This window comes from Crocodylus siamensis, chromosome 10 (assembly GCF_052110815.1).
Source record: "Crocodylus siamensis isolate JL-2025a chromosome 10, ASM5211081v1, whole genome shotgun sequence".
NCBI lineage: Eukaryota > Metazoa > Chordata > Crocodylia > Crocodylidae > Crocodylus > Crocodylus siamensis.
Genome location: NC_143404.1, coordinates 69,594,578 through 69,612,617, shown reverse-complemented (window position 1 = coordinate 69,612,617; position 18,040 = coordinate 69,594,578). Strand labels below are relative to the sequence as shown.

At 47.5% G+C, this 18,040-nt stretch overlaps 1 protein-coding gene across 3 annotated transcripts in view; it reads right to left on the bottom strand.

Annotated features, from left to right (window-relative positions):
* The window catches only part of COL20A1 (collagen type XX alpha 1 chain), a 77,535-nt gene that overhangs the window by 41,532 nt on the left and 17,963 nt on the right, over positions 1-18,040 (bottom strand). For all 3 annotated transcript variants that reach the window (XM_090065044.1, XM_090065046.1, XM_090065045.1), the window contains 9 exons: positions 16,935-17,090; positions 15,943-16,062; positions 15,691-15,855; positions 12,241-12,405; positions 7,749-7,894; positions 5,340-5,463; positions 4,317-4,456; positions 3,677-3,806; positions 713-855 (listed from right to left, as the gene is read on the bottom strand). In XM_090065044.1, coding sequence (XP_089921170.1) covers positions 713-855; positions 3,677-3,806; positions 4,317-4,456; positions 5,340-5,463; positions 7,749-7,894; positions 12,241-12,405; positions 15,691-15,855; positions 15,943-16,062; positions 16,935-17,090 — 1,289 coding nt within the window. The remainder of the gene's footprint in view (positions 1-712; positions 856-3,676; positions 3,807-4,316; positions 4,457-5,339; positions 5,464-7,748; positions 7,895-12,240; positions 12,406-15,690; positions 15,856-15,942; positions 16,063-16,934; positions 17,091-18,040) is intronic.

Here is an 18,040-nt window from a genome sequence, read left to right as displayed (position 1 = left end):
GAGCCACAGTAGATTGGGGCTACCGCTTCCCGACTGGACTCTGACCCCAGCAACCCATTGTGCAGACTGTGGGATGCTGGTGTGTGGTGCAAGGGCTGCAACCCCAAAACTCAAGAAGCCTCAATTACTTTGCACAAGGGAAACACTTTTGACATATTCCCCCTGTCATTTCTCCCCACATGGACTGCATTTTACATAATGCACATTAACTAGAGCAGCTTCAAAAGCACTAGTCCATGTGTATATTGAGCACCCTTCATAGCCCAATGCCAGCATATAACATATTGTTCCAATTATAACTTGACCCTGAATAAGTGAAGCTCATATTTTTAGGTTCAATAAGAAGAAGAAAAAAAACCCACCCTTGAATAGAAGTTGCTAAAACTCCAGGTAAAGGTTTCAAACTACTCCTTCCCTTATACAGCCCCCCAGGAGACTCAACTAACCATGGGAGGGACCCCAAGAATTAAATGCATGAACTGAACTGTAAAAAAATTGCGACTGGGTATTGTGATTGCATGCCCAAAAATGCTCCAAGTCAAGGCTATCAAGAGGCCAGTTGTAGGCTGACTACATGGAACAATAGTCTGATGCTGTTTTCATGTTTCTTTTAGAGGAATAAAGAGGTAAGCTTGTCATCGAAACATCACAGCCCCAGCCTGCTCATCATGAAGCATGCCCCATGCCACCTCAGGTGTTCACTAGACCATACCTCCTGAGATCTCTCCTCGCCAAGCACGTTCCACTTAATCTGATAGACAACCACATCGGAGGCCGCGGCCGCTTCCCATTGCACACGGACGTAGTTTCCGGAGAGCTCGGTAACCTTCACAGCGCTCGGTGGAGGAACTTTTGCTGAGACACAGAAGGAAACAAGCTGAGGATCAGGAGCTGACACCGTCTTGTCAGAGCCCCAGTGGGGAGCAGATGGTCAGGGTGAAAAGCATTCAAGGAGCAGCTGGCTCCAACCAGCCTGTCTTTCACTTCGTCAGACCCCCCAATTACAACAGCCCATCAAGACAGACAGGGATAAAATATTTTTTTAAAATGCTAATTAAGGATAATTATTTCATTTTGCGGAAGGAATGCTACAGTGCTGGCACTTGGGTGGGGGAAGGTGCTGGGAAGGGTTTTCAAGGACAAAGAGGTGAGTGCTACACCCCAGGCTAGAAGGCAAGGACATCAAGAGGGGCTGTTTCCTTCTCATCTTCACGTTTATAATGTAGGATGGGTTGGTTTCAACTTCATTGCTCCTGGGCGTTCACAGAAGTCCTGGCACTGGTATAAGTAACGTGTTCTTCAGGCAGACTTCAAGCAACACAGCTAGGAATTTCACGCCCCCCCCAGTCCCCAGTCCCACAAATATTTGCTCGGGTTTTACACCGAGTACTTTTGGTATCATTTTCCAGGACTATATGCCTATTTTAAGCAAAGAAAGTAATGTAAACACCAGTTTGAAAAGGTGTCACTTTTAACAAAGATTTGTTCACAGTGCAAGCTAGGCCCCAGCCTGTACAAAGAGCTTCATGTGAGCAGACCCTGGCTGCACAGCTCATGGCCAGACAGGGGCTTTTGAATGTTTTGCACTCAATTTTTGCCCTGCCATTGTTATAAGATGTTGGCAGTCAGGAGCCAGAAGAGATACTGCATGGCTTTCAGCCACAGTGCAAACGGCAAACCTTTGCATCTACAGAGCAGCAAGGGTCGGCTGTGAAATCGGTGAATAATTTCAAATCATGAATGCATCCAAGAATCTCCCAGGCTGCTTCTGTGTGAGTCACACATGGGAAGGCAGGGGGGGATTTGCTGAATAATATTAATGGTTATGACGTATTTATCCAGCTCTAGCACTGACCTCCTTGGCTAGGGCATACAAAGAGTTAAAGCAGCCCCATGTTTCACTTGAAAGCAGAAGAGGATTCTTCTGCATTTTAATATCGCTCAGAAAATATTATCTGTCATCTTTATCGGTTTACTCTACTGCTGTGCTGCTTGGGAAATGCAAGGGAGACATCCACAGAACAGCCCAGATAGAAGAGGCCAAACTCTCCTATGTGCAGCAAAGGCAAGATGCAGGCCAGGCTGAATAGCAGAGGCATGAGCACAGGGAACTGGAAACCAGGAGAAAATCCTGAGTGAGGAAGGTGAAGGTTTAGGAGGGACAAAAACACATTTCAATGGACTGACAGGGGAAGCATCCGTGGGGGAGGGAGGAGGAGAAGTGGGCAGGCATAGGGAAGGTATCAGCGAGACCAAGTACCCACCCAAAAGTGGGGAAGAAAACCAAGAAAGAGAAGGGAAATGAAGTAAAGTGATTGGAAGCAGTTACAATGGCAGGGATGGGGAGTGGAAGAGACAGAAACAAGTGGAAAAGCAATGAAGCCCCCTTGAAGGGTTGGACTATTCATTATAAACGCCCTGTGTTATTTTATTTCCCCAGCACAAAAGGAGAGCAGACAAGAGGGTTGTATTTACCTACCTACTGGGCACCATTTGCCCATACAAGTCACCAAGCAATCAGGCGTGGACCCCTGCCTCGTGGAAATGTCAGTGAGAGTCTCAAGAGTGCAAAGTGCAGGTGCTGCAGCCCCTGACCCCACCAGGGGAGGAGAAGAGGGAGAATTGCTGCTGGGAGCTATTACTAATCTCCGAGAGGTAGAAGGCTTCATACCCCACTCCCAGTCTCCTGATGGCACTACATTAAGCCTCCCAGAGCATTGCCTGCACTCTGCCCAGAGATGCAAGTGCAGCTGCGGCCTGGCTGGGAGATGAGCGGTGAGGGCTGGGGGAGCAAGGGAACGGATGGCATCTCTCCTCCAAACAGCCTTGAGTGTTGGGGGGGGTGCTCTTCCTACACCATCCTGCCTGCATGCACGGTTTTGCATCAACCAAGCTAGCAAGTCCTACACCATCCAGCTACTGCAAACAAGAGACTTCCAAAGACCTTGCCTGTGGGAGCAGCCAACGCTGCGTTTCCTTTGCTGCTGGAAAATTAATAATTTCTGCCTGTTACATAATCCCCCGGAGAGAGGCAGAGAGCGAGAGAAAGCAAAGGGAAGAAGGAAAGAGAAACATTTCTCTCTCGTTTAAAAATCTCCATGCTCCGTATGAGCCATCTCGGAGCGGCTCCGCTCAGAAGAGCAGCCACCTTCCCTTCGCTTCCTTCCCACTGCCTCCCTCGGGATGGCACGCCGCCGGGGCAGGGGGACAAATTTCCACTCCTGGCAACACCAGCATAAAGCTGAGCATCCCTCCACTCAGAGCAGGGTATGTCACAACTACTTCGCTAATGGACATACTCCTGTTAAATCCCATGCTACTGGGCTCAGTGCAGGAATCGGAGGGTGTCAGGGCCGGAGCGGAGCAATACGGTCCTTTAGTTGGTTACAACATGATGCTAATAATGCGAAGGTCACAGGTTCATCTAGGACACAAGACATTTCCTGCATCGTGCAGGGGGTTGGACAAAATGAAATACTGAAGTCCCTCCTAGTCCGACTTTTCTGTTCTTTTTGGCCTATACATCCTTGGATTTATAACTAAGAGCTGAATTCGATCATGAGTCACTATAGACCAAATGTCCCCAAAAAGGATTGGGTTATAAGCGGCATTCCCCATTCAGATGGTCACTGCACAATGATCAATGGCTGCAAAAGTCTGCCTTGATCTGACTTACTCGTGGTAACATTGCCGGTGAGCGGGAAAGAGTCACCTTCATCATAAACAGACCTGACGCTGATGAAATACTGGGTGAGAGAGGACAGAGGTTTCAGAGTGGTGGAGGATGCTCCACCAGGAACTCGGACCTGCAATGAAACACAAACACCCGTGTTAAAATTGCTGCAGGGAGCTAGGCTGGCGAGGCGAGAGGGGTGGTTGTTCAGGAAATGTCACTGAGAAAATGCTACTGGCAGGTGATTGCTATTGGCCCTCTCTGCATGGAGGAAGCTGGCTTTCCCGGGAGCACATTCGCTCATGGAGAGAGGGAGATAGTGCAAAGTTCAATGAGAAGCAGGAAGCACGACTCCAAATGGAGGGCCTGAAACACACGGTGGGCACCCAAAAGTGCCTGCGAGCGTGCTCCAGCTGGGATGAAAGGATAGATGTCTGCAAAAACAGTAGTGCTAGCCTGCTTTCCCATCACCCTGGCAATCCAGGCCTGAAGCCCTTGCACAAGGGAAAACACAACAATGAACTAAAACAGACCACGCCACCTTCTGCTCTCAGGTCCCTGGAGGCAAGGAGTAACTCCACCATTGGGGTAACCTCCAGGACTGCTGCCCTGCTTTTAGAGTAACACCACGATGCCTACTCACCTCCCCAGTGTTGCTCCCTTGGCTGGAGACATAGGTGACACGGTGTGCTTTCACATCAGGCGACGCAGCTTCCCAGCTGACCCGGACAGACCCGTGGCTGATCTCCGAGAAGCTGAGGTGCCTGGGGGGGCTTAAGGCCCCTGCAATGACAGTCATCAGAAGGGTATGAAAATGAAGGTAAAGATACCAGCTGCTTCCTACACCACCCCCTTAACAACTGGACTTCCCCACTGGATGGGATGTGTAGCCTCTGGGTATGCTGCTCCACCTATCTGCGGGGTGATATCCTCCGAGGATGTCTAGCATATGGGGTCAGACCACCCCACTGCCCACCCCACAATACAAAGACCTCAAACTTGCAAGCAGCTCAGATCTTGATCCTAATTTTCACGCTAGATGTAGAGTGGGTCAAAGCCCCTGGAATAGGTGTTCAGATGCCACAGTGGGTGTGATATGAGTAGCCATATAATTAGCACACACAGACACAAAACTTTGGTTGTGAATATTCCCCTATGTGAGAGAAGCATTTGGCTCTTGAGCTAGTCTTTACACATAGATGTCATAGACGTTCGGGCTGGAAGGGACCTCGCGAGATCATCGGGTCCAGCCCATGCCCAAAGGGCAGGGGTGAGCTGGGGTCCAATCACCCCAGCAAGGTGAGCATCCAGGCGTTTCTTGAAGGTATCCAGAGTAGGAGCTTGCACCACTTCTGGGGGGTGTCTGCTCCAGACTGGAGACTTGGAAGGTAAAGAAGTTTTTACACCTTGAATTTTGTTCAGAATTTGCCTGGATAGAAGCATATTCACAGTCCCATTGAAAATGCATCTCTTGCTGCTGCAGGGACCCTCGGGAAACCGCATATGTTTAATATCAGCCGGGGAAAAGCCAGCCAGTCTACAGGCTATGTGAACAATATGGGCAGCATCCCAGTGGATAAGCCTCGCCCGCCCCGGGTGCAGTGTTCAGCGAAGCCGCTTCTGCCCCTTGCCGAAAGGACAGCTGAGTCAGGGAGCAAGCACTCACAAGTGGTTTCCTGGATGCTGGCTGGATCGCTTGCATCTTCTCCATACATCGCATACACCGCGATGGAGTACTCGGTGCTGGGCGCCAGTCCATCCAGCAGGACCTCAGGCCGGTCCACCTTCACCTGCCACAGGATAAAGAGCAAAGCTGGCTCCCCACACCACTAGCAAACCAAAGCAGGAGTGGAGAGCCCAAAAGGCTATGGCCAAGGTCCCTTTCCAGCTCTCAGAGCATCCTAGTAACAGCCCTTACCAGCCAGGCAGGCATCTCATTGTAAATGGAGGCATTTCAACCTCTCTGGAGGAATGAAACACAATGAATACATTTCCCCATATCCCACCAATTCCCTCCACCTGTGCAGCACTGCTAAGCAGACCTGGATACCAGTCAAGCTTGCTGAGGATGAACATGGGTAGAAATAGGGTGAGTCAACAGTGTCTGTTTCTCCTGAGAAAAAGATCTAACACCAGATCTAATAAAAGGTCTCGTCTCTACTACAAGTCCTGATTGCCTTGTCCTCTAGACCAAAACGGCTACAGCCTGTTTCTCCTGAGAAAGTTATGCAACATTTAAAAACATATATTGATGTTACTGAATCATTTCCAAATGTGGTTGCAAAAGGAAAAATGAATAGTTTCTCCCCTCTGCTGAAATGAGATTTGGGGTTTGGGAGAACAACTGTAAAGATATTAGGCCCAAAATAACACCTCCTTTTCAGTGACAAGTCTTTTTGTGTAGAAATGATAAAGCTATTTGCCTTTGGGGTTGTGTGACTAGCTCTAGAGAGAAACCAGTAACAGCATAACAGGCTAGGCAAGGTTCGGCACACAGGTGGCTTGCATCTGGGGGGGCACGCTCCCCAAACTTTGATTCTGTCCGCATGTAAAAAACAAGGCATCATCATCCAGCGATCAGTCTCTCTTTCATTCACAGATATTCAGCACAGAAATATCTTGTAACACAGTGATTACAGGGATGAGATGGGTTCTCTCAAATCAAGTTGTTTAGCTGAGCAGTTCCTAAGACTCTCCAAGAGCAGACAAATCCCACAGCCCGCCAGCTCCCAAAATAGGGCATACATTGCAGAACAAAGACTGGGAAGGAGACACAATAAGCAGCTGCAGAGAACAAAGCAGGAGCGGCTTCAGCCGTCAGCATTCGTTACGGAAAATGCTTTACAGTACAAGGGATGGGAAGCTGGCAGGGCTGTGCAGCATGGTAATGAACTTGGGTCTGCAGCAAAGGATGCGAGGTCCCATTGACAGACGCCCAGCGCGGGGAGCCAGCAGGACAGCTTTTCCTCGGCCTTCCCATGTTATAACTCCATCGGAGAGAAACCCAGCTCATTACAGCCAGATTGCCACCATCTACTGTCTACAGAGCTGAACTGCACCGGGTTCCCAGACATGTCTCACAACGCTGCTTCCTGCAGGGCATCTTAGAAACACGCTGGGAGCTTTTCAAGACAGTACAGTAGATGCTGCTACAACGGGAAGCCTTAACAAAGGGCAGGATGAGCATCAGCTACATCAGCTTCCTAACGTGGGCTGCAAGGATTATTAACCCTGTGCTATCAGATGGGGAAGGTGGAGCAGAGAGATTGCACCACCCGCCCAAAGCTGGACAGAGAGTGCAAGTGGCAGTCTCCCCACCTTACATTTGGTCACTAGCCCAAGCATCTTCTCAACAGCAGGCAAGGAAGCAGCCAGGCTCTTTGATTATATGTCAGATGCTCAGAGCTCTGTTGCACAGAGGCTTGGAATAATTCATTAAAAATTTACACTGGGTTAGATAACCTGAGAGCCCTTTTCTCCCCCTCTTTATTCAACTGCATGGGATTAGTTCATGTTTATGCAGTGCCAGAGAGGCGGGCAGTGTTTGTACAGACAGACCAAAATATTGGCAAGTTTGCAATTTATTTTCTAAGAGCAAAATAAAAATGATGTTATTTTTGTATTGTCTAGTGGCTGGAGCATGGGCTCGCTTCCTGGTGCTGCAAATAGCCTCCGGCAAATCACTTGTCCCCCTGTGCCTCAGTTTCCCCACCAGTAAAATAGGGATAGTGATGTTTGGCCCCCTTTATAAAGTGCTTTCAACTGTATCTGATAAGTACTAGAAGAGGCAGATATTATTACGAACTATAGGCTCAATGCACAGGATGCTGCTGTAGACCAAATCTTTCCTGGATGCCAGAGGCGTTGAGCAGTGGGGTTTACCGTCAGCTTTCTGTAGCTACGCAGGCCAGCGGGGAGGCTTGTACATCCAGACTCTCCCAGAGTCCTTCATCTTTCATTTTATTTCTCATCTAAGCCTTTCCAGAGCAGCCTAGGGCTGCAATCTGGGTCCTCTGTTTCTGTGCGTACCCCCAGGGATAGCAAAAGGACTCGCTGGCACTCTATTGAACTATACCTCTTTTGTATCGTCCTCTGCTCCTTTGAGTCCTGCTGAACAGAGCACCAGGTACTGAGTAGCTCCATCTGCCGGCTGCCAGCTTAGTTTTATACTGTTGTGGTTCACCTCGGATGCTCTCAAGGAAACAGGGGGAGGCAATGGTACTGAAGGGAAAAAACAGGACAGAAAGTTTTACAAGAAGCGGTTAACTCTCTCCCCGAAGAGTCAGGGACACCAATCAAAGCAACACTACAGCAAAACAGAAAGAAAATATTTTAGGAGAGGATATAGGTATAATAGAATAGCTAATAGAGACCTGCTTCTTTGGAAATGGGAAGTTTTTAACACCTGGAGTAAAGAGACATGCTGAGACCAGACATGACGTGTCCTTGCCCTGAGACCCATTAAGTGCCAAATCTTTGGCCAGGACAAAAATTCTTTAGTGCTACCTTGTGCAGGAGCAGGAGTTCGAAGTGTGCAAAAAGGGATCAAGACTTGGGATCCTTGGGCAGGCGTCAGGGTTAGATAGTTAGTGGTCTGAGACCATTGTCTATGAGGCTGGCCACAGGGCTTTAATACCTCCTAGTGCTCCCTACTGTGTCTCTGGTCTTGCATGTTGGTGCTCCGTGTTGGGGCGGTGCTTGCCTCTTGGCTGATGCAGGGGGAATCAATCCTGCAAGCTCCAGAGCTAAAAGCATGAGCTGCTGTTACCTGAGCTCCGAAGTCAAGGCGCCGTTATGGGTGTGGACTGCAACAGCTCCTATCTTTTACCAATCTGGCATTGAGCAGGTCTCATAACACACACTTCCCAGCTAATTACCTTCGCACTGCCTTTTCTGTGGCTTGTTTCAATTATCACATAGCAAGGGAACACCACAAAGTCTGAACCTTTTAAAATCAGAGTAGCAACAAGTGCACAAGCCTAAAGAAACCTTAAAAGAAGACTTGGAGGGGATATGAGCTCCTCATTTCCAGGCACTCGATGACACAAAATTCCCTTGAGAGGGGACGTCTTTCTCTTATATCTTAGCACGCTGTAGCCCAGAAACAGACAAGCATTCAGAGCATGGGATAAAGATAACAAAAGATTAATTCATAGATTTAATTAAGATAGACATAATTACAAAAAAAAAAAAGCAAGCTTAAAGTTAAATCCAGTGCATTTAGGTAACGTTGCTTCTTCTTGCCAGAAAACTAAACAGCTAATTTACTCCCCAAAAGGAAGCTCATTCTTTTTTACAGTCAAGCATCATCTCTACTTAAATTTACTGAAATGAAATTCCTGAAGTCTTTATTCCTCTCTTAGTTAGATGACACCCCCTTTGACTTCAGGGAGCATTTTCCCTGAGACATCGAAATTAAATAGAAAACTGTCCTAATGAAGTTTTCCTGACCAATTTTAGCTGAGGCACTGTGCCTGAAGAGATCAACCCAGGAAGTTGTTGTTTGCAAGGAGGAGAGCGAAGATGTTTGGTGTATCAGAAGAGAAAGGATGCTCAACACAGGGGAAGGCAAAATGGAAGTCAAAATAAGGGCTACAGACAGGGATGTAGGATGCAATGGGAATGGGGGCATGAGAGGAAAAAATGGAGATGCAAAAGGGCTAAAAGTTGGAGAGAGATTTGCTTGGAATCGATGAAGATCCAGTGATCAAATCCAAAGAAGATACTGGCATTTCTGGGGAAAAAAGGACCTGGCTAACATACATTAGCACATCCACCTAGCTTTCCACCCACAACCTACATGTCAAGGCGATGCCTCTCAACCCATCTCTAACCATATTCTCTTAGAGAGGAAACATGGAGACCAGATATTCTGCGTGCAAAGTCAAGTTGACAAGCCGCGAAGAGGAAGCTGCCCCATCTAGACCAAGCTGAAGACATAAAGAGTAAGGACATCATTTGTTCTAGAGCTGAGAAAGCAAATCAAACACACCAGCACCCACAACACCGTTTGCCACTCAGCTGAGGTTGTTCAAAACCCCCTACTAGCCATCGTCGCTGCAGAGGCAATTCTACCACCCTCCAAGGAAAAAAAAAGCAATAAAAAGACTTCAAAATATTGTTTAAAAGAGAGGCTTCAGCCAATTCTGTCCCCACTGAAGCCAACAGAAACCGAATCATACAGCTTTTTGGTCTGCTTTTCTAATTTGCGGTCTCTCTCTACCACGGGTCACTGGCTCTTGCTTTAGGGGGCATTGGTGACATCAGCCGCTGCCGAGAGGTGTCTGGGTTACTCAGATTAGTCATATCAGCTCGCTTGCGGCTGGAATGGAAATAAAAGAAGAATAAAATCAAATATAACCCTGACCTTAAAAACATTGCCGTGGCAGTACACCAGAAGACAAAGCTCTAAGCAAACACCGAGCAAGGAGTGAGGCTACGGGCCAAGAGGCTGGGAACCTCTCTCCTCCCAGCGCCTAGAGAATGAGCAGTCGCAGAAAATCCTATTAACAGAAGGAACATGCCAAAAAAGCCTGGCAGTTATTCAGGGACTCACAAGCCAGGGCTGTCAGCCCAAATTAATATCTAAGGGCAAAACTGGGGAAGGAATATGCTTCCTGGGCAAACGTCTATGCAGCTCCATTGAAGCCAGTTGTGTTATTCAAAAGAAACAGAGGCAGCATCTCTCTGTGCTACCGTAAGCGAGGATCCAGACATTTCAGGCTTGTAACAAATTATCACCAGTTCATTACCTGCAGGATGCTGAGCAGACAGCAACGAAGGGAAGGGACCTGTCACGATAAACTTCTAATTGAAAAGAGAGTTTGCAAGCGAGTGAACAGAGCAAAACAGAGGAGCTGGGAAGTGGCAAAACTAGTATGAACGTGACCAAGGGCAAAGCAAGGCTTGCAGCTAGTCGGTTCTGTGGTTTCTAGTCAGGAGGTTTTATTAATGAATACATTCATCGATTTCTTGTTGTATTAATGAATAATGAGACAAAGCAATGAGAAATCAATGGATCGATGTATTAATGAATAATGAGACAAAGCATTGATTCATTGATTTCTTATTGCTTTGTCTCATTAACTTGTTGCATCCAGCGACATGAAGAGATTGCTGCAGTGAAGCAAGATTGATGAAGAGAGTGACTTTCAGCCAGCCTACATTAAGTATCTTCCCCCCTATTGATTTCCAGCGATAATTGGATGCATAACTACCTTTCACGTCTTTGAGAGATCTCCCCAAGAGTCTACTGAAATGTCAAGCCATTGTGTGGTAGATCCAGCCAGCTCGTATATCAAGTCACAAGCTGATTTACCTCCTTGGGGCTTCCACCCCTGGAAGGATAATAGACAATCGTGTATTTCTTTGGTTGCCTTAGGGGAGGACTCCAGATAGGATGCATGCTTCAGGAGGTCACTTCTGATATATGAAGGTCAGGGGGTTCAAATGGGGTCCAGTATGAGCAGGGGCAAATTTCACAGGACTGCCTAAGAAGCCAGAATATGGTTACCTTCTCATAATGCCTTTTCTGCCCATGTATATTTTCTAGCTCATAAATTAGTGATATGTTCTAACCAAGTTACAGACTTCTTCCCTCAAAAGTATGGAAAATGATCCAGCCAGCCACCCATGAGATCAACTCTGCAAAGTTGGGCACGGGGAAGAATATAAATATTCTGCTGAGAACAAACTGTGTACCTTGTAGGATGCTGGCAACATATTTTAAATCCGAGCATGAATCATTGCCATTGATTCAACAGATGGCCCAGGCCTTTGCCAGTTCCAAAGAGTTAGAGAAATTGAACAAGCAAACGTAATTTTAAAAAGCAGCCCATTTTCTCGGGGCTAACTTGCGTCTGCCTTAATTATAGCAAACAAGTATGGATTAATAGAGATGAGTCAATTTATTTTGCTGGAATTTCAAATCCACTTGAATAAAGCTGTTTTCGAAAGTTAGATGCTCCCATTCTGCATATGAAAAATGATGAGAAAAAATGAGCAGGGAGAAAATATTATAACTTTGTGCAGGGAAGAAGGAGAGCTGTGTGTATATTCCTGGGCATCCAGCTTACCATTTGGTCTTTGATCCCTAGTTCATGGCACCAACCACAACCCCCACAAGTGTTTTTTACTTGCATATCCCCTGCAGTTTAAATTATAGCTGGAGATAGGTTCAACTGCAGGAGATAGGTACTCCTGCAGTCGCTCTCTCCAAGAACCCTTTAAAAGCCCGTTGTGTTCATCAGCAGATCCCTTGTTTCTTCTGACATCTCAGCAATGCACTCAGGAGGCAGTAGTACATCCCAAAGGAGGTCCAGGAAGGAGGATGCATTTATCCTTCCTTCACAAAGAGAAGTATACAATTGAAGGGAGAAATCTTCTTTTTCCCCTCCCTGATGGTTTATTGCGACTATTATTTCCTTACCTCTGGAGTGCTAGGTGCTTTCCAAATGCAGAGAGTTTCAACGAGGGGAACCAACTCATGGCCAAGGAAGAAGAGTTGAGCCATGGCAGGGAACACAAACAGCGAGTGGGGCTGAAGGGTGAAGGAGGCTTCACCTCACCTGCATTTTCACTCTTGCTCCTCTCTTTGATCCTGCTGCACAGGACCTGGGTGAGCCTGCTGACCAGCGAGCCGAGCAGAGGGAAATCCAGCACGTTGTACACTGTGAGCTCCAAGGGCTCCGAGGCCACCTGCCTCAACTCTGCCTCATCTGCATTTTTCACCCCTGCAAACACAAAGTGCAGACAGCAAGTCAGCGGAGACCTCCTGGGTAATGCTAGAGATAGACAGGTCTTCCTCCTACCATTGCACCCTCAGCAGGGACCGGACACAATTGCAATGACTGTGCTCACCTGGTGGCCATGTGGCCTGGCTGTCCCCATGGAGGGGACTGCTCTGCAGTGTCCCCAAGGCTTGTCTGCAATCCAGACCAGAAGCAGCACATCTGGATTGTTTTTTAACTCTGCAGAGTCAGTGGGGTCTTCAGTGGCCTGGAGTGATCCTGGTGAACCCTCACTGTATTCTCCCTCCATCACATTGCACCTGGCGGCACTAGGCAGGAGGATGATATTGTTACGCTAACGGACAAACACCGCTTAGATGGACATCCAAGAACACAGAAATAATTGTCTGTTATTTACAGGGCACCAGCTTTCCCCACCGGGGATCTGTTGTCCATCACCATATTGCATTCCTCTTCAGCAGCATGGGTCGTGTCTTCCTCCTTCGTTACGTTCACTGCTCACAGATGTCAACGATCCCACACGGTTCAGGACAGTGGGGAATCAGCTCCACTTCTTATGGCCCTTCAAATGCCTCCTGGCACATTAAAGAGACAGAGATCCTCAGGTGATGTCAAGTGGTGCGTGCCCGAAGAGATCAGTGCAGCTGCTCCAAGGGACGTCCGGAAGGGATGTGGCCACTGGGCTGCAGTTCTCTGGGAGTAATTCTTACTTGAGATGTCCTTTGGGTAACAGGCATAAAGGAGCAAGCACCAAAAGGGATCTTGCATGATTTTAAACATTGTACATGTATTTCCCAACTCTGGCAGGCCTAGAAATAAATGTATTTCCCAACTCTGGCAGGCCTAGAAATAAATGTATTTCCCAACTCTGGCAGGCCTAGAAATAAGATCAAACCAAAACCTCGCACTTAAGCCTTCCTGCATGTTGGGAAAGAGCCAGGCTTGAGCTGCCTGGCTGGGCCCCGGTTGACCTGGGATCCATCTCCGTAACTCCTTGCCATGTCATTCAGGGAGACGAAGGGCAGGTTTACACAGTGACACTCAGCAAAATTAAATCCGAATGAACTTTTAAAGTGGATTAATAACCCACACTGCACTCTTCTGTAGGTGCCCTCTGTGGACACGTGTATATGGGATTTTAAATGGCCTTAATTTGGTTTATTTTAATTCATTTTGAGGTAAATTAAGCTAAACCAAATTGAAGCAGGTCTCATACTTAACAAGATTGTCCGAGGGGGACTGTAGTTTAAGTAAGCTACTTTGATTCCTAATTTTAGTTAATTCAGATTAGTGTTCCCAGATGCCCTGTGTAGACAAATCCCTAAAAGAACGTTCTTCTTACTTGTTCAGCAACCTTATTACTTAGCCTCAGGAGGCAGCTTCTCATCATTATTCAGCCAGCTGTGCCTTACATGTCCTTCTCGTGGCAAATTAAACCCAGGGGGCCTGTAGGGAAATACAAATAGTGCCAGATAGGAAACAAAGGCAAAGAAGAAAGAGTGAAGCACACTTCTATGCAGCTCATTAGAAGTGTTCATGTCATAATATTGATACTTTGCATCCTTGGCTGCACCTTGCTTCACATCCTCGTGGAGCTCTGGACAAGCATTCATTCCTATTGCTTCACCATGAATGAGTACAGATAGATCCTCATCTGGCAGATGGATTAGACATGATAAGACAAGAGGCTATGACTGAGTCTATCAGTCCTGGGATATGCCATTGCTTCCATAAACCCGTCCGGGGTCCGATTTGGGTGCTGGGACTGTGTCTCCATCACTGGTATCAACGCACAACACTCCCTCTGCACAATGCAGGTCGCTACTCAATGCCTCCCGGGAAGCCCAGGAGATGGGGAAAGACAAGGACAGACATATCTTGGGAGAGCAACTCAATTCCACAAAAATCTTCCTTCTGGCCTTTGCTCCTTTCAACTGATCGCTGCCATTTCCTGCATTATTTGCCTCCTGTCAAAAAGTGAAGAATTTAGCTCATCAGGGTGCAATGGTAGGAGGAAGATGGTGCAGTACCTGATGGGTGCAGTCCCACTGCTAGCTGGTGTGAAGAATTTTGCTAGGATAATAAGACCGGTTTAGTGCTGAAAGCCTTTGTGGTCAGATCAGCCTGGAGTTTGGTCCTCAGGACAAAGCAGCGGCACCTTTTGGTGGCTTTCAGCGTTTTAAGGTTTGCATTGATGTACCCAGGTTACTGAATCAGCACTAGTGCTGTAGCACACTCAACAGCTAGTTGACTCGGGGAAGCTCCCAGGGGAAAAGAGACCTTGCTTTCCATTCCCTCAGCACTCGTAGCTGAAGCCACGTTCCTGAATGTCCCCAAGGCAATGACGTTTATTCAGACCAGAAAGTCTGGCCTCAGTTCTGAGCAGATGGCTTAAATCCTATTCATCTTTGGAGGCTGTAACTCAGCCTCTGAAGGGCAGAAGCCAAATGACACAGTACTGCAAAACTGTCCAAGGGGAAAGAACCAGCTAGAGCAAAGGGGCAGCACATGGTCAGACTGGCTTCACATGCCCAGATTGGTTTCTCTCTTATTCCTCATATTCGGCGCACTAAGAAAAAGGCATTGCAAGATATATCGCTGTTATAACACCATGCAAAGATTCCCCTTTGATGTACTCATGCCATAAATGAGCATTGATCATTTTGGAGGTGATGTTTTAAATATCTGCCTGTTTAACTTTCTCTCTTCTGCATTAACCCTTCAATGATTCATTTTGTTATGCATGAGAGTTGCTCGCTCAGTCATTTCATGTTTCCCTTTCGGTGTCAGACAGCAAGGGGGAGATAAGGCTAACAGAGGCACCGGCTGTTAAGCAAGTGACTGTAATTCCAGGCAAAGTGCTCCACTGCTGAATGAAATGCAAACTCACTTAATCCCAGATACGTGAATACAGGTGTCTACCTCTTAGGCTGGTAGGGATCTTCCAGGTAACAGGTGAGAAACCTTTAATTAACACTAGCCTTTAAAGAAATCTTGCCATCATTAACCACCCCTCTTTCAGGCATGGCTGAATGAAGAATGAATTCCCCCCTCTGTTCCTTGTCCTTCCTCGCCATGGGTAAGTGATGTCCTCTGGATAAGATCAACTATACGGGTACAAATTTCAAAAGCACGGATGCGTTGAGTTGACCCTGATCCTATTCAACTCAAAGGGGAGGTTTATCATTACTGCCAGTCAGAGCAGAATTAGGCTCATCCCACCTTGTGCCTTGTACATGGCTGCAACCTCACACGCTGTTCCCTTACCAATGGCAAATATTTCTACGCCCAAGTTTTTCAAGGTCTGGGCAGGCTGGTTGGCATCATCCTGGGACTTTCCGTCAGTCAGGAGGATCACCAGCTTCACTGCCTCCGACCTGGCGCCAGCTTCTGGCTTCAGATTCTGCTCGAGGACGTGAGTCAAAGCGAGACCTGGGGAAGGGCAGGAAGGACAGGGTTAGATCCTGGGAGACGACGTTACAGAGGTGCCTGCAATTACGGAGGCCAGGCTGGTGTTACCTGTGAACGTGTTGCCGCCTTTATACCGCAGGCTCCTCACTGCCTCCAGCACCTCGTCTTTGGTAGCAAACGTGTTCAGGTTCCACTCTGTCCGCGGGTCACCGCTGTACTGCGACAAGCCTGGGAAAAAAATCATATATACACATAGAAGGCACTCCTCCCCGGCCTGTCAGCAGGGCAATGAGCTTAGTAGACAGAGCACCAGATGGCACGTAAGCACACCAGGTTTTTGTCTATCTACGTACATCTATTTGCCTTTATTTCCCTGATGGTCAAATGCAGGCATTGATACCGACCTTTCTGCAATGCTCCTTGATCTTAACAGCATTTTCTCAAGATCGGGGAAGGGGGTTAATTGCTTAGTTCTGGTTTGAAAATTCAAGGCCAATCCTGCACCTGCCAGGAGGGGAAAGATTTTGCACTATCCTGCAACATCCCCCCCCTACATCTCTCTTCCTGCATTTTCCCCACTTCCTGGATTTCACCTCCCCCCTTAAAGTTGCAATGGCTCAAACTTCTTTATGTTGGCCTTTGTGATGCAGCATCTCAGTTTGGGGTGTGCAGTCGGGAGCAAAACCTATCCAAAAGTTGCACCCTTGTGCTGTACGCGTTATCGCTTGCAGCCGCTAGAGGTCAGTCCTTTCCATCAGACCTAAGAGCTGTCAACACCAGAGTGCAAGCACCTAAAATGGATAGAGATAAAGAGCAGAAATGCAAGCCCTGAAGCCCCCCAGAGCAGTACAGGAATAAGAGCACCAAGATTTAAATGGGATGCGATGCTTTCTTTGCCGTGGAGTTTTGCCTCGCACCGATGCTTAGGCATGTGTTTGCTCAGCCCTGCGAACCCGCAGCAAAAGATCAGCCAAAGATAATTTAGGAGCAGAGAGTTTAGGGCAAGCCAAACTCCTCCCAGGGAACATTCCCGAGGGAGAGGCTGTGGTGGGTTTTGTACCAAGGCTGCATTCGAGGTAGGGGCCAGGCAGGACTCTTACCTATTTGTATCTTGTCCTGGGCAACATCAAAAGGGGAAATCAAGGTGCTCAGAAACTCTCTGATGAGCCTGAAGTTGTTGCGCCCGATGCTCCAAGATCCATCCACAAGCAGGACAACGTCAGTCATGGCAGATGAGTCGCACTGGAAGTGAGGGCCTAGGAGAGACCATGCTTGATGTTAAGTACATCTCTGAAGGGAAAATAGCCTCCGTTCAGCTACGGACAAGAATAATGTCTGGGGTTCCACAAAACTGATGCTCCCAGCACAGCTGGAAGGAAGCCGTCAGACAGAGGATGGGATGGACCCAAAATGCACTCTCCTGACCTTGGCTCTAAGTCAATTAGTGGCACTAAATACCTGTGCTGCTAACTCAGGCTGCGGTCTGGACACCCACAGCTTCTCAGTACGGCACATGGGGTCCTAGCCCTCCTTTACCTGGATTTGGTCAGCAAAGAAACCAGTGCGATTGAACTCTACGACATGATGAATCACTTGATCCTAGGGGACCCTTTGATCTCAATGCCTTTTACACATTGCAAGTCTAATTCCCATTTCATGGATAGGGAAACTGAGGCACAATTAAAAAAAACAACAACAAAACTTTCCCAGGGCACAAGAACCATTTTTTCCTTGAGAAATTGTCAACAGGAGGAAAGCCTACAGGCTTGTCTGAGCATAAACTCATTTAAGATATCGGCACACAGGAGCACAAGGGTTATGGTCCTGTGGCTAAAGGGTTCCGCCTTTTAGGAAGTGTGCCCCTGACTTAGGCACTGCTGGGTGCAAGCTGTCAGCTCAATTACAGCGCGGCTCTAAACCAGCGCTTCCTTTTTATCTTGCACTAAATCCTGTGGAATTTCAGGTGAGTAGCTCCATCCCGCCAGAGATCCCCTATGGGCTATAATTATTTAGATGCTTTCTCTATATTAAATCCAGGCTCCTTCTGCACTGCTGGCATTATACATATGCACCCTCCCTCCCTGCCAAGCCTAGGCCTGTAGCTAAGGGGGGATAAGATAAGGCATGCTGTTAATAAACTGCATATTTCCCCCATTTTTTTTTTTCCAGGTAAGGGCTTTACTTCTTGGGTGAAGTCCAGGCTGCA